This window comes from Budorcas taxicolor, chromosome 16, assembly GCF_023091745.1.
Source record: "Budorcas taxicolor isolate Tak-1 chromosome 16, Takin1.1, whole genome shotgun sequence".
NCBI lineage: Eukaryota > Metazoa > Chordata > Mammalia > Artiodactyla > Bovidae > Budorcas > Budorcas taxicolor.
In genome coordinates this window covers 76588271-76605272 of record NC_068925.1, presented here as the reverse complement: position 1 = coordinate 76605272, position 17002 = coordinate 76588271, and the positions used below count along the sequence as shown (strand labels likewise).

At 42.8% G+C, this 17002-nt stretch overlaps 1 protein-coding gene across 1 annotated transcript in view; it reads left to right on the top strand.

Annotated features, from left to right (window-relative positions):
* The window catches only part of LOC128061313 (membrane cofactor protein-like), a 39470-nt gene that overhangs the window by 5564 nt on the left and 16904 nt on the right, over positions 1 to 17002 (top strand). The window contains exons 3-5 of the mRNA XM_052653585.1: positions 78 to 180; positions 11051 to 11136; positions 13464 to 13658. Coding sequence (XP_052509545.1) covers positions 78 to 180; positions 11051 to 11136; positions 13464 to 13658 — 384 coding nt within the window. The remainder of the gene's footprint in view (positions 1 to 77; positions 181 to 11050; positions 11137 to 13463; positions 13659 to 17002) is intronic.

The following is a 17002-nucleotide window of genomic DNA, read 5'->3' as shown; positions in this document are numbered from 1 at the left end:
TGTAGAATTTTGAATTTGATTTAAATCTATTTTTTGGAATTGCTGTAAACCAACAAATTTTTAATATTTTCTCTTAGGAAAATCATGTCCTAATCTGGGAGATCCAGTGAATGGTCAAGTTTACTTCGTCAATGGAAGTGTTCTGTTTGGTTCACAGGCTCACTTTGTTTGTAATCAGGGGTAAGTAAGATGTTACTTACAGAAAATAAGGTTCAGTTCAGTTCAGTCGCTCAGTCGTGTCCAACTCTTTGCAACCCCATGAACCGCAGCATGCCAGGCCTCACTGTCCATCACCAACTCCCAGAGTTCACCCAAACCCATGTCCATCGAGTGGATGATACCATCCAACCATCTCATCCTCTGTCATCCCCTTCTCCTGCCCTCAATCTTTCCCAGCATCAGGGTCTTTTCCAATGAGTCAACTCTTCCCATGAGGTGGCCAAAGTACTGGAGTTTCAGCTTCAACATCAGTCCTTCCAATGAATACCCAGGACTGATCTCCTTTAGGATGGACTGGTTGCATCTCCTTGCAGTACAAGAGACTCTCAAGAGTTTTCTCCAACACCATACTTCAAAAGCCTCAATTCTTCAGTGCTCAGCTTTCTTTGTAGTCCAACTCTCACATCCATACATGACTACTGGAAAAACCATAGCCTTGACTAGACGGACCTTTGTTGGCAAAGTAGTGTCTCTGCTTTTTAATATGCTGTCTAAGTTGGTCATAAGTTTCCTTCCAAGGAGTAAGCGTCTTTTAATTTCATGGCTGCAGTCACCATCTGCAGTGATTTTGGAGCCCCCCAAAATAAAGTCTGACACTGTTTCCACTGTTTCCCCATCTATCTGCCATGAAGTGATGGGACCAGATGCCATGATCTTCGTTTTCTGAATGTTGAACTTTAAGCCAACTTTTTTACTCTCCTCTTTCACTTTCATCAAGAGGCTTTTTAGCTCCTCGTCACTTTCTGCCATAAGGGTGGTGTCATCTGCATATCTGAGGTTATTGATATTTCTCCCGGCAATCTTGATTCCAGCTTGTGCTTCTTTCAGCCCAGCGTTTCTCATGATGTACTCTGCATATAAGTTAAATACACAGGTTGACAATATACAGCCTTGACGGTCTCCTTTTCCTATTTGGAACCAGTCTGTTGTTCCATGTCCAGTTCTAACTGTTGCTTCCTGACCTGCATACAGGTTTCTCAAGAGGCAGGTCAGGTAGGTTTTAATTGTAATCTCCTCAAATATCTTCTCATAATTTTCTTTTTCTCATTCTCTCCTGGGACCTCTGTAATTTGAATGTTGGTTTGCATGATGTTTTCCCAGAGGTCTCTGAGAATGTCCTCTCTTATTTTCATTCTTTTTTATTCTCTCCTTCAGTTATTTCTCCCATTCTATCTTCCTGCTCACTTACCTTTCTTTTGGCTCAGTTGTTTTGCTATTGGCTGCCTCTAGTGTACTCTTTGTTTCAGCTATTGCCTTGCTCGTTGCTGATTGACAATTCTTTATTTCTTCCAAGCCCTTATTAAACATTTCTTGTATCTTCTCTATCCATGCCTCCATCCTATCTGTCTATGCCTCCATTTTATTTCTGAGATTTTGGCTCATCTTTACTCCCATTACTCTAAACTTTTTCGGGTAGACTGCGTATTCTCTCTTCATTCGTCTGGTCTTGTGAGTTCTTACCAGCCTCTTTCATGTGCTACACGCTTCTTTGTCTTTTTAGTTTGTTTCGCTTACTGTGGGTCTACTTTTCACAGGCTGCAAGGATGTAGTTCCTCTTACTTGTGACGTCTGTCTCCCATGGGTGGGGTTGCTTTCCTGGTAGGGAGTGCCAGTGCCTGTGATGGTGGTTGGAGGTGGATCTTGTCTCTAAAGGGCAGTGCTATACATCCAGTAGTGTGTTTTGAGATGTCTGTGAACTTGGTATGGCTTTGAGCAGACTGTCTGCTAATGGGTAGGGTTCTATTCCTGTTTTTCTAATTGTTTGGCATGAAGTGTCCAGCACTGGAGCTTGCTGGCCTTTGTGTCGGGCCAGGTCTTATGGTTGAGATGGAGGCCTTTTGGAGACTTCTTGACAATTAATATTCCATGAGGCTGGAAGTTCTCTCATCATGGATCGGGTCTCCTATCTCAGAGTTTCAGCCCTGACCCCATTGCTGGAGCACCAAGATTCCACAAGCCATATAGCACAGAAGAGAAAGAGAAAGAAAAAGACAGAAAAAAAGAAAAATTAAAACAAACAAAGGCCCAAGGCAAATATTAAAAGCAGCACTTAACATGTAATAACATACTATTGAACTCACAAACTCAAAAATTTTTTTAAAGAATGAAAATGGGTACAAAAAAATGAAAAGAGCAATTAAACCATAAACAAACCCATAAATGAAAACAAACAGTAGAAACTAGACTCGCAAAAATACAGAATCAAAAACATGGGGAAAACTGTAATATAATGAGAAGTACTGTGGAAATAGGAAAACCATTTTTAAAGTTTATTTAAAAGCAAAAAGCATTAAGTAAAGGAAAAATAAAAGCAGTAGTAAAGAATAACAATAAAACAATACAAAAAAGAAGAGAGAAAAAATATAGAGAGAAAGACTGTAGTAAGAATATTTTCCTGTGGCTTTCATTTGTCTGTGTCCACGTCACACTGAGAGCTAGTAAGTAAGTCTTACCTACTTGCCAGTAAGTCTTGCCAGTAAGTCTGCCTACTCAGAAAGGCCTCCAAAAATTCTAGGAAGGTCTCTGAAACCTGCTGTGGGCACTGTGGGGTCAACTCAGATTCAGATCTGGTTTTACTCCAGCTTTTACTTGCTTACAAAGTCTCACAGTCCACAGCCTTAAGCTAATTGTGGGGATTTAGTTGGCTGCTCCTGGGGCTACACAGGGAATTCCCTTCCTCTGAGTCCCTGGTGCTCAGTCTTGGTTTTGGTCCCATCTCCTTTTATAGACCATCCTCTGGTATGTGTTCCCCACCCAGGCAATGGCAGCAAAGGCTGTGGCTTATTGGAACTCACTTGCTTAGTCAGTCCGGGCAAAGGGAGCAATATGCCGGACACAGGTGGGATGTGCAAGGAAAACCTGTGGCAGCAGAGACCTGTAGGAAGCTAGTACAGCCTCAGGCAGTTGTCTGCCCCCCAGGGGAACTGGCCCCAGGTCGAGGGTCCCTTGGCAGCGCCAAGCAGCACAGGTACGGGCAGTGACTTTTGCCTGCTGACAGCTTGGTGGAGGCTGTCGTGGACATCATGCCAACCTCTGGGGCAGGGGTCTGCCATGGCACTTTGTCCCCTATCTCTGGCACGTGCTTTGGTGGCAGCCAGCCTGCTTGCCCACCTCTGGGACCACAGACCCCAGCCCATCTCACCTCTGGCATTCATAACGGCAGTGTCTTGCTGTCTGCAAGCCCACAGAGTTGGAAGGTCCCCACAGCAATGATCTCTTACCTCTCTGGCTGGCACAGACTTTTCCCTAGAATCCCTCAGCTGTGCTGCACGGGGCCCTTCAGGCTTTCATCATGGCCCTCAACCCCAGTCCTCTCCCAATGGCCCAATCTCCAAAGCCCGAGCCTCAACACCCAGCCACCACTCACCACCCCAGGCACGCAAACAAATGTCTCAGACTGGGAAGTGCTGTCAGCACTGAAGTCTGTGGTGAATTCTTTCCACTTCTTTTTCCAAGGACTTGTTTGCGGGCTCCCCTCTGAGGTTCTGAAGCTCACCCCTATCCCCTCCCATTAGGGGATTTGCTAGTGTGTGGAAATGTTCCCTCCTTCATAGCTCCCTCCCAGAGGCACAGGTCATGTCCCTATACCTTTGTCTCCTTTTTAAATTTCTTTTGCCCTACCCTGTTACATGAAAATTAGCTTGCCTTTTTGAAGTCTGGGGTCTCTGCCAGCATTCCAATATGCTATAGAAGTTGCTCCACGTGCAGATTTACTTTGGTGTATTTGTGGGGAGGAAGACGGTCTCTATGTTTCACTTCTCAGCCATCTTCAAATCCCCGTCTCATAGAAGGATTGGTATAACTTCTCTTTTAAACATTTGGCAGAATTAAAGAGTTGAAAAGCATCAGATCCAAGACTTTTTTATTAATGGAAGATTTTTGGTTACTGGTTCAATCTACTCACTTGTCATATTCAATTCAAATTTTATAATTTTTTAATGATGTCATGGTAGATACTGTGTTTACATGAATTTGTTTGTTGTATCTAGGCTATCATTTGTTGGCATAAAATTATTCATAGAGATCTCAATATTTTTAATTCTGTAGAAATAAGTGATAATATCCTCATTTAATTTCTGATTTGGGTAATTTAGATTTTTCTTTTTTTTCTTAGTCCATCTAGCTAAGGGTTTGTCAGTGTTTTTGCTCTTTTGGAAAACCAACTTTTGGTTTCATTGACATTCTCTACTAATTTCTCTTCTCTATTTTACTGCTTTAATCTTTATTATTTACTTCCTTCTGATAGTTTTGGGTTGATATCTTCTTTCACTAATTCCTTAAGTTGCAACATTAGGTTTCTTACTTTAATTGAAGAATAATTTACCTACAAACTAAATTACTTCAGGCACATCACATAGGGATTGATATTTCTATATACTTAAAAGTGATTACCATGATGTCTATTTATCATCTGTCACCATACAAAGTTGCTACTGCTGCTGCTAAGTCATTTCAGTCGTGTCTGACTCTGTGTGACCCCATAGACGGCAGCCCACCAGGCTCCCCCGTCCCTGGGATTCTCCAGGCAAGAACACTGGAGTGGGTTGCCATTTCCTTCTCCAATGCATGAAAGTGAAAAGTGAAAGTGAAGTCACTCAGTCGTGTCCGACTGTTCATGACCCTATGGACTGCAGCCCACCAGGCTCCTCCATCCATGGGATTTTCCAGGCAAGAGTACTGGAGTGGGGTGCCATCACCTTCTCTGCCATACGAGCTTATTGCACAGTTACTACTGGTTTCCCACTTTCATCCTCATAACCTCTTTCTTCCATAACTGGAAACTTGTACCTCCTAGTTTCACTCCCCTAATTCATTCCTCCCTCCACCCCCTCCTCCGGCAGCCGCTCTTTTGTTCTCTGAGGCTCGAGTGCGTTTCTGTTCTGTTGTCTCTCACTTGCTTTCTGTGTAATTGCACTTATAGATGAAGTCATGCAGTGTCTAGCTTTCTCTTTCTTACTTTTCTCACTTTGCATGATATTCTCCAGGCCCGTCCCATGTTGTTGCTAATGGCAAGATTTCCCTGCTTTTATGGCTGAGCTATAGTCCATTGTGTTTGTTTATCCATAAGTTCTTAATCCCTTTAGTCTCCTGAAGGCATATAGTTAGCTACTGTATCATCTCTATGCAACAATGAACGTAGGGGTGCTGAGAAAAGTTGAAGGCAAGAGGAGAAGGGAACGGCAGGGGATGAGATGGTTGGATGGCATCACTGACTCAATGAACATGAATTTGAGCAAAACTCCAGGAGACAGTGAAGAAGAGGGGAGCCTGACATGCCGCAGACCATGGGGGTCACAAAGAGCAGGACACGACTTAGCGACGGAGCGACTTTTCAACTCCAGAAGTTCCTTTAGGCTTCTTTCTGGTTTTTCTGTCTCCTGTTTGAGATTTCCATGTTTTACACATATTTTCTTGATTTTCTAGATTTCTTCCTTTAGTTTTTTAGGCATCATTAAGGCAGTCATTTTTTTTCTGTCATATTTCATTGGGGGCCCAGGACCTTGGGGTTTAGGCAAGAGACCTCCCTGCCTCATTTAATGTTCTTCTGGAGGCGCAGGTTGTTGGTGTGGACACATTTCTTGTTGTGGCAGTCGGGCAGCATTGAGATGGAAGTGAGCAAATACTTGTGAGAGATCGTTTAGTAGCAGTGTATTTTGGGGCAAACTTGCAGAAGGAAGGCTCAGTGATGCCACCCCACAGGCAAAGCGCCAGGTACAAGTTGAATCCTTTCTTGAATTTGTGGTCTGAGAGTGTGTGGTCAACCTCCAGCTATTTGCCCCCCAAATTCAAAACTGTTAGGCCAACAGGATGTCTCCCTTTTCTTGGATTTTAGGTTTGATATTCTCAGTGATGACATTGAACTTGACCCCGAGAGTGAGGTTCTTACTTGCAGGATGTTCATGAAGATCTGCACCTCTATGTTTCTCGCTTAGCCCCTCACTGAAGAAACAGCAGACAGCAGAACTGGCATTAATTGATTTGCCACTGCAAGTGCCTTCGTAAGACAGTTAGTTTAAAGCCTTTGTCCCGTTCATCTGCCATCAGTTCTTTTTCAAAGACAATGTATTTTGATTTATTTCTTCCTTTGAATGGCTCGTACTCTCGTTTCTTTGCATGTGTTGTGATTTTCTTACTGAACAAAAAACCCTTAAACCTAATACTTCGGTAATTCTGAAAATTAGATTTCCCCTCTTCCCTGGGGCTTGCTCTTTGGTGTTGATGTTTTTTGTGTCTCTATGATGAAGATCAGCCTGCTATATAAACTGAAGATTGTTTCAGGTCTTTCCTGAGCCTTTCCCTGGGCACACACTATCACTTACTTATTTCCCCTACATATGCAGTTGCTTTTGAATGTCCTGATGTTGAATGTCTGCCTCCTGAAAGGAGAAAAAGCAAATAATGAAAGGGGGAACAAAGGCCACTAAATATTTGCTAAGTCACTTCAGTCATGTCCGACTCTGTGTGACCCCATAGATGGCAGCCCACTAGGCTCCTCTGTCCCTGGGATTCTCCAGGCAAGAACACTGGAGTGGGTTGCCATTTCCTTCTCCAATGCATGAAGGTGAAAAGTGAAAGTGAAGTCGCTCATTCGTGTCTGACTCTTAGTGACCCCACGGACTGCAGCCCACCAGGCTCCTCCGTCCATGAGATTTTCCAGGCAAAAGTGCTGGAGTGGGGTGCCATCGCCTTCTCCTAAATATTTAAGCCCCTTTAAGTTACTTCATACTGTTCATACTGTTCATGGGGTTCTCAAGGCAAGAATACTGAAGTGGCTTGCCATTCCCTTCTCCAGTGAACCACATTCTGTCAGACCTCTCCACCATGACCCGCCCGTCTTGGGTTGCCCTGCGGGCATGGCTCGGTTTCATTGAGTTAGACAAGGCTGTGGTCCTAGTGTGATTAGATTGACTAGTTTTCTGTGAGTATGGTTTCAGTGTGTCTGCCCTCTGATGCCCTCTTACAACACCTACCATCTTGCTTGGGTTTCTCATACCATGGGCGTGGAGTATCTCTTCACGGCTGCTCCAGCAAAGCACAGCCACTGCTCCTTACCTTGGACAAGGGGTATCTCCTTACCGCCGCCCTTCCTGACCTTCAACGTGGGATAGCTCCCTAAGGCCCTCCTGCACCTGCACAGCCACCGCTCCTTGGGTTGCTCCTCCTGGCCGCCGCCCCTGGCCTTGGGTGCAAGGTGGCTTCTCCTGGCCGCCCCTGGCCTCGGACACAGGGTAGCTCCTCTCGGCCACCACCCCTGAACTCGGACGCGGGGTAGCTCCTCTGGGCCGCCACCCCTGAACTCGGTCTTGGGTAGCTCCTCTCGGCCATTCCTGCGCTGTCGCAGCCTGGCACTCTCGGCGGCTGCCCCTGACCTCAGACGTGGGGTAACTCCTCTCCACCGCGCGCAGTGCGCCCGGTCACAGCCGCCCACGCTCAGGGCGCGGGGTCAGTGTGAAAAGGCAAAATGATAGGATACTGAAAGAGGAACTCCCCAGGTCAGTAGGTGCCCAATATGCTACTGGAGATCAGTGGAGAAATAACTCCAGAAAGAATGAAGGGATAGAGCCAAAGCAAAAACAATACCCAGTTGTGGATGTGACTGGTGATAGAAGCAAGGTCCGATGCTGTAAAGAGTAATATTACATAGGAACCTGGAATGTCAGGTCCATGAATCAAGGCAAATTGGAAGTGGTCAAACAAGAGGTGGCAAGGGTGAACGTCGACATTCTAGGAATCAGCGAACTAAAATGGACTGGAATGGGTGAATTTAACTCAGATCAGGAATCCCTCAGAAGAAATGGAGTAGCCATCATGGTCAACAAAAGAGTCCGAAATGCAGTACTTGGATGCAGTCTTAAAAACCACAGAATGATCTCTGTTTGTCTCCAAGGCAAACCATTCAATATCACAGTTATCCAAGTCTATGCCCCAACCAGTAACGCTGAAGAAACTGAAGTTGAACGGTTTCATGAAGACCTACAAGACCTTTTAGAACTAACACCCAAAAAGATGTCCTTTTCATTATAGGGGACTGGAATGCAAAAGTAGGAAGTCAAGAAACACCTGGAGTAACAGGCAAATTTGGCCTTGGAATGCGGAATGAAGCAGGGCAAAGACTAATAGAGTTTTGCCAGGAAAATGCACTGGTCATAGCAAACACCCTCTTCCAACAACAGAAGAGAAGACTCTACACAGGGACATCACCAGATGGTCAACAACGAGATCAGACTGATCATATTCTTTGCAGCCAAAGATGGAGAAGCTCTATACAGTCAACAAAAACAAGACCGGAAGCTGTCTGTGGCTCAGATCATGAACTCCTTGTTACCAAATTCAGACTCAAATTGAAGAAAGTTGGGAAAACCGCTAGACCATTCAGGTATGACCTAAATCAAATCCCTTATGATTATACAGTGGAAGTGAGAAATAGATTTAAGGGACTAGATCTGATAGATAGAGTGCCTGATGAACTATGGAATGAGGTTCGTGACATTGTACAGGAGACAGGGATCAAGACCATCCCCATGGAAAAGAAATGCAAAAAAGCAAAATGGCTGTCTGGGGAGGCCTTACAAATAGCTGTGAAATGAAGAGAAGCAAAAAGCAAAGGAGAAAAGGAAAGATATAAGCATCTGAATGCAGAGTTCCAGAGAATAGTAAGAAGAGATAAGAAAGCCTTCTTCAGTGATCAATGCGAAGAAATAGAGGAAAAGAACAGAATGGGAAAGACTAGAGACCTCTTCAAGAAAATCAGAGATACCAAGGGAACATTTCATGCAAAGATGGGCTCGATAAAGGACAGAAATGGTCTGGACCTAACAGAAGCAGAAGATATTAAGAAGAGGTGGCAAGAATACACAGAAGAACTGTACAAAAAAGATCATCATGACCCAGATAATCACGATGGTGTGATCACTAATCAAGAGCCAGACATCCTGGAATGTGAAGTGAAGTGGGCCTTGGAAAGCATCGCTACGAAGAAAGCTAGTGGAGGTGATGGAATTCCAGTTGAGCTGTTCAAATCCTGAAAGATGATGCTGGGAAAGTGCTGCACTCAATATGCCAGCAAATTGGGAAAACTCAGCAGTGGCCACAGGACTGGAAAAGGTCAGCTTTTGTTCCATTCCCAAAGAAAGGCAATGCCAAAGATTTCTCAAACTATCGCACAATTGCACTCATCTCACATGCTAGTAAAATAATGCTCAAAATTCTCCAAGCCAGGCTTCAGCAATACATGAACCGTGAACTTCCTGATGTTCAAGCTGGTTTTAGAAAAGGCAGAGGAACCAGAGATCAAATTGCCAACATCCTCTGGATCATGGAAAAAGCAAGAGAGTTCCAGAAAAACATCTATTTCTGCTTTATTAACTATGCCAAAGCCTTTGACTGTGTGGTTCACAATAAACTGTGGAAAATTCTGAAAGAGATGGGAATACCAGAGCACCTGACCTGCCTCTTGAGAAATCTGTATGCAGGTCAGGAAGCAGCAGTTAAAACTGGACATGGAACAACAGACTGGTTCCAAATAGGAAAAGGAGTACGTCAAGGCTGTATATTGTCACCCTGCTTATTTAACTTCTATGCAGAGTACATCATGAGAAACACTGGACTGGAAGAAACACAGGCTGAAATCAAGATTTCCGGGAGAAATATCAATAACCTCAGATATGCAGATGACACCACCCTTATGGCAGAAAGTGACGAGGAGCTAAAAAGCCTCTTGATGAAAGTGAGAGAGGAGAGTGAAAAAGTTGGCCTAAGCTCAACATTCAGAAAATGAAGATCATGGCATCTGGTCCCATCACTTCATGGGAAATAGATGGGGAAACAGTGGAAACAGTGTCAGACTTTGTTTTTGGGGGCTCCAAAATCACTGCAGATGGTGACTGCAGCCATGAAATTAAAAGACGCTTACTCCTTGGAAGGAAAGTTATGACCAACCTAGATAGCATATTGAAAAGCAGAGACATTACTTTGCCGACTAAGGTCTGTCTAGTCAAGGCTATGGTTTTTCCAGTGGTCATGTATGGATGTGAGAGTTCGACTGTGAAGAAGGCTGAGCACTGAAGAATTGATGCTTTTGAACTGTGGTGTTGGAGAAGACTCTTGAGAGTCCCTTGGACTGCAAGGAGATGCAACCAGTCCATTCTGAAGGAGATCAGCCCTGGGATTTCTTTGGAAGGAATGATGCTAAAGCTGAAAGTCAAGTACTTGGCCACCTCATGCGAAGAACTGACTCATTGGAAAAGACTCTGATGCTGGCAGGGACTCGGAGCAGGAGGAAAAGAGGACGACAGAGGATGAGATGGCTGGATGGCATCACGGACTCGACGGACGTGAGTTTGAGTGAACTCCGGGAGATGGTGATGGACAGGGAGGCCTGGCGTGCTGCATTTCATGGGGTCGCAAAGAGTCAGGCACGACTGAGCGACTGAACTGAACTGAAGGGATTTCTCAAGCTCAAGGCAGTCATGGAGCTGGAACTTGAATGCCAGGCAGGCAAGTTCTAGGGCCCTGATCTCTCTGCTTAGTCCTTACTGAGGAAAATGGTGTGAGCATAGAGTAGAAGTCAGTGTGTAATACACTTGCCAGAGGGAGCAGAGGGGCTACACTGACCAGTGTGACAGTAATTTACACATTTTACTGTAGGCCAAAGTGGGTCCACATGCAGAAAGTCGCTTCAATTGAGTTCCAGATTTAGCATATCCATATTTTAAGAAACTTCTTTTCAATTTACTATAGTGTGGAAAGACAACCCTATTAATATTTTTTTCATTTTTATCCACATCTTCTAATTGCTAAAGAACATAGCAACTGTTCTTTTCTCATTTAGTTTTTATATGATTGGAGCAAGAATTCTACATTGTGAAATTTCTGAAAATAATGTGAACTGGAATGATGATCCCCCAATATGTGAAAGTAAGTATATCCTCTCTTTAGCATACAGAGTGGCAGTTCTCAAACTTAGATGTGGTGAGTGTAAGTGAGTGAAAGGTGCTCAGTCGTGTCTGACTCTGCAACCCCATGGACTATCCAGCCGATGGGATTCTCCAGGCCAGAATACTGGAGTGGGGAGCCTTTTCCGTCTCCAGGGGATCTTCCCAACCCAAGGATTGAACTCAGGTCTACCGCATCACTGATTCTTTACCAGTTGAACCTCAAGGGAAGCCCCTTTGATGCAGGGACCCCTTTATTCTTTTAAAATGAAGTAGACACCCAAGAGCTTTTCTTCATATGGGTTATGTCTATTGATATTAATATTATACTGGAATTAAAGCTGAAAAAAATTTTAAATAATTGTTAATTCATTTTTAAGAAGGGTAAGCACAATACATGTAAATATATGCAACAAATTTTTATGAAAAATCAAAAAATTTAAAGACAAATAGTGAGAATTGTGGTACTGTTTTACCTTTTTCCATATTACTTAATTTTTTTCTAGATTACATGCACACTTTTAAATTTTTTAAAGTTAATTTATTTTTGGTTATGCTGGGTCTTTGTTCCTATGCACAGGTGTTCTCTAGTTACTGTGAACAAGAGGCTACTCTTTTTTATTTAATTTAATTTATTTGCTTATTTTTACACCAAAGTCATTTTGTATTGGATTGTAGTTGATTAATAATTTTGTGATAGTTTCGGTGAACAGTGAAGGAATTCAGCTGTACATACACATGTGTCTATTCTTCCCGAAAGCCCCCTCCCATCCAGACTGGCACGTAACATTGAGCAGAGTTCCATGTGCTGTACAGTAGGTTTTTCTTGGTTATCCTTTTTAAATACAGCAGTGTGCACAAGACCTTTTCAAAGTCCCCAACTATCCCTTCCCCTCGGCAACCATGAGTTCGTTTTCTAAGTCTGTGAGTCTCCTTCTGTTTTCTAAGTAAGTTCATTTGCATCATTTCTTTTTAGTTTCCACATACAAGGGATGGCATATGATGTTTCTCCTTCTCTGTCTGACTTATTTCACTCAAGATCACGCTCTCTAGGTCCATCTGTATTTTGCTGCAAATGGCCTAATTCATTCTTTGTAATGGCTGTATATATACACACCACCTCTTCTGTATCCGTTCCTCTGTCGATAAACATCTGGGTTGTGTCCACATCTTGGCCGCTGTAGACAGTGCTGCAATGGACACTGGGGGGCATGTATCTTTTTGAGCCAAGTTTTTCTCTATGCCCAATAGTGGGATTGCAGGGTCATACGGTAGCTCTGTTTTTAGTTTCTTAAGGAACCTCCATCCTGTTCTCCATCATGGCTGCACCAATTTACATTCCTACCAACAGTGCAGGAGGGTTTCTTTCTCTCCACACCCTCTCCAGCATTTGTTGCTTGTGGATTTTTTTAGTGATAGCCGTTCTGACCAGTGTGAGGTGGTATCTCACTGTTGTCTTGATTGGAATTTCTGTGATAACCAGTGGTTTTGCACATTTCCATGTGAGGCTGATGGTCGTTTCGGTGCGCAGGCCTCTCTGTGGTGCGGAGCACAGCCTCCGGATGCAGGGTTTCAGCAGCTGCAGCGCAGGGGCTCACTAGTTGCGGGTTGCGGGTTGCGGGTTGCGGGCCGCGGGCCTGGAACGCTCTGGCTTCAGTGGCTGTGGGCTGCAAGCTTTTGCGTCCCACAGCATGTGGAATCTTCCCAGACCAGGGATCAAACCTATGTCCTCTGCACTGACACATGGATTCCTATCCTCTGTACACCAAGGGAGTCTGCAAAATACTTTAATATCTGGCTTAGAGGAAGACATCTGGATTCAGCCTATTGCAAAATCACACAGTTTGTAACCTCTGAAAAATTTAACCATACTCTCATAGGGATGAAATTGAAAAATGACAGTAATACTCAGTATTAATGTTAACAATCAATTTGTTAGTGGAGATATTTATAAATCATAAAGGCTTTTCTTAGCACAGAGTTTTATTTTTAATCACAAGTACATTTTAGCATTAAATTGTCAGCCTCTTTTATGAAGGTGAAAACAAAACTTAGAATGGCCTTGTAGATAAATATATGTATGTCATATTTTGGGAAATAAGCTTCATTCTAAAAGTTAATTTCTAAATTAATGCTTTGAATTTGAGATAATACATTTTGACATAGAGACTTTCTTCTAATTGGATATTGGATTCACAGCTAGCTTATATTAATCATATGTTATGAATTATTTGAAGGACGTTCATAGGACTTTGCTAATGCTGTCTTACTATTTTATCTTTGCTTCATGTCCTTTTCCCCCCTTTAAAGAGATTTTGTGTTCCACACCTGGAAATATAAAAAATGGAAGATTTACCGTTTACAAGGATGAATATCATTATAATGAGGTAGTAACTTATATGTGTGATCCTTCAAATGGACCAGATGAATATTCTCTTGTTGGAGAGAGTAGGCTTATTTGTGTTGATCAAGACAGATGGAGCAGTGATCCTCCAGAATGTAAAGGTAATAATATTTCCATTTATTTCCTCCTGAGTCTGCAAAGACCATGGAAGCACTTCATAAATAGTTTTACCTATAAGTAAACACAACAGTCATAAATAGTTACTCCTCTTGCTAAATTGACTTCTAATTTGACTTAATATTGGTCAAATCGAATTAAAAGATAATCCTAGTTGTAGAGTTCCCCACCAGTCGCTCCACATGTCCTTGGCATTCCAATTTATACATCATGAGCTACTGTGTATATGCACGAGCTAGAACTTTTTGGTTTTCTTGTTTGTTTGAAAGCATCAGAAAACTCAACACACCCTGGCTTAAGAAATAAGAAAATTTTATCTTGTATTACAAGATCTCTGAGAGTTCTGGCTACAGGAATATTAAAAGACTAACCCACTAAGTATCCATCAATATATGAATAGATAAAGAAGATGTGGTGTGATGTGGTGTGGTATAGTGTATGTGTGTAATGGAGTATTCAGTTCAGTTCAGTTCAGTCACTCAGTCATGTCTGACTCTTTGTGACCCCATGAAACGCAGCACGCCAGGCCTCCCTGTCCATCACCAACTCCCGGAGTTCACTCAAACTCACGTCCATCGAGTCGGTGATGCCATCCAGCCATCTCATCCTCTGTCGTCCCCTTTTCCTCCTGCCCTGAGTCCCTCCCAGCATCAGAGTCTTTTCCAATGAGTCAACTCTTCGCATGAGGTGGCCAAGTACTTGACTTTCAGCTTTAGCATCATTCCTTCCAAAGAACACCCAGGGCTGATCTCCTTCAGAATGGACGGGTTGGATCTCCTTGCAGTCCAAGGGACTCTAAAGAGTCTTCTCCAACACCACAGTTCAAAAGCGTCAATTCTTCGGCACCCAGCCTTCTTTATAGTCCAACTCTCACATCCATACATGACCACAGGGAAAACCATAGCCTTGACTAGACGGACCTTTGTTGGCAAAGTAACGTCTCTGCTTTTAAATGTGCTATCTAGGTTGGTCATAACTTTCCTTCCAAGGAGTAAGCGTCTTTTAATTTCATGGCTGCAGTCACCATCTGCAGTGATTTTGGAGCCCAAAAAGATAAAGTCTGACACTGTTACAACTGTTTCCCCATCTATTTCCCATGAAGTGATGGGACCAGATGTCATGATCTTAGTTTTCTGAATGTTGGAAGTGAGAAATAGATTTAAGGGACTAGATCTGATAAATAGAGTACCTGATGAACTATGGAATGAGGTTTGTGACATTGTACAGGAAACAGGGATCAAGACCATCCCCATGGAAAAGAAATACTAAAAAGCAAAATGGCTGTCTCGGGAGGGCTTACAAATAGCTGAGAAAAGAAGAGTAGTGAAAGCAAAGGAGAAAGGGAAAGATATTCCCATCTGAATGCAGAGTTCCAAAAAATTGCAAGGAGAGTTAAGAAAGCCGTCCTTAGTGATCAGTGCAAAGAAATAGAGGAAAACAACAGAATGGGAAAGACTAGAGGTCTCTTCAAGAAAATTAGAGATATCAAGGGAACATTTCATGCAAGGAAAGGCACAATAAAGGACAGAAATGGTATGGACCTGACAGAAGCAGAAGATATTAATAAGAGGTGGCAAGAATAAATAGGAGAACTGTACAAAAAAAGATCTTCACAACCCAGACAATCACGATGGTGTGATCACTCACCTAGAGCCAGACATCCTGGAATGTGAAGTCAAGTGGGCCTTAGAAAGCATCATTATGAACAAAGCTAGTGGAGGTGATGGAATTCCAGTTGAACTATTTCAAATCCTGAAAGACAATGCTGTGAAAGTGCTGCACTCAATATGCCAGCAAATTTGGAAAACTCAGCAGTGGCCACAGGACTGGCAAAGGTCAGTTTTCGTTCCAGTCCCAAAGAAAGGCAATGCCAAAGAATGTGCAGACTACCGCAGAATTGCACTCATCTCACACACTAGTAAAGTAATGCTCAAAGTTCTCCAAGCCAGGCTTCAGCAATACGTGAACCGTGAACTTCCAGGTGTTCAAGCTGATTTTAGAAAAGGCAGAGGAACCAGAGATCCAATTGCCAACATCCGCTGGATCATGGAAAAAGCAAGTTCTATGTATAAATTCCCAAATATTTGAAAAGTATGCAAGAGACTACTAAGGAACCCATGAGTCAAAGAAGCAGTCAGAAGGACGGTTAGACAGTGATGGATCGGATAAAGATTAGAGCACAGCAGATCAGTAGATCAGAAGATGTGGGCTACAGCGAAAGTGTTGCTCAGAAAGATATTTTTAGTGTGAAATACTTATGTTAGAAAAACAGAAAGCTCTTAGATCAATCATCTAAGTCCTACCGTAAGAAATGAAAAAAGAAGAACAAATTAAACCCAAAGCAAGAAAACACAAGGAAATAATAAAGTTAGAAATCCTTGAAATTGAGAAGAGACACAAAACAGGGATAATCAAAGAAATGAGCCTGGTTCTTAGAGAAAATAGATGAAATAGATAAACTTATAGACAGTCTGACAGGGAAAAGATATAAATTACCAATAACAAGAGTGAAAAGGAGACCACCGCAAAATATCCTACAGACATTTGAAGAAAAATAAGAAAGAAAACAAACCACTGTATGCCTATACATTTGACAGCTTAAACCTTACAAAGAGTACTATAAACCCTGTGTCCTCACTGGGGGATTCTACCAAACATTTAAGGAATAGATGATAGCAGTTCTACACAAAGCCTTAAGAAAATACAAGAAGAGGGGGTCCTCAGCTCATTTCACGAGGACAGCATTGCTCTGACGCCAAAAGCAGATGGTGTACAAGATAGCGATTTGACATTTACAAGATCAAAGCAAGTTGATCACCATGATGTCTTGTTCCCACCTGTCGCTATTTAGAGTGAGTACAGAATTATTGACTGTATTGTCTGTTGTGTATGTCGTAACCTCATGGCTTATCTGTCTGATAACTGGAAGTCTGTGCCTTTTAACCCACTTCTTTTATTTTGTGCATCCTCCCAACCACCTCCTCTCCGTCCATCACTTGTTCTCTGTGTCCATGGATCTATTTCTATTTTGTTTTGTTAGTCCATCTGTTTTATTTTGTAGATCCCACATATGGATGAAATCATATGGTATTTGTCTTTCTCTGACTGACATTTTACTTTGCATAATACCCTCTAGGTCTATCAATGCTGTCATGAATGGGAAGATTCCGTTCTTTTTATGACTGGGTAATATTCCATTGCATACATACCACATCTTTTTCACCCGTTCCTACCCTTAGGTGGCTTCCATATCTTGTCGTTCAGTCACTAAGGCATGTCCGACTCTTTGCAACACCATGAACTCCAGCACACCAGGATTTCCTCTCCT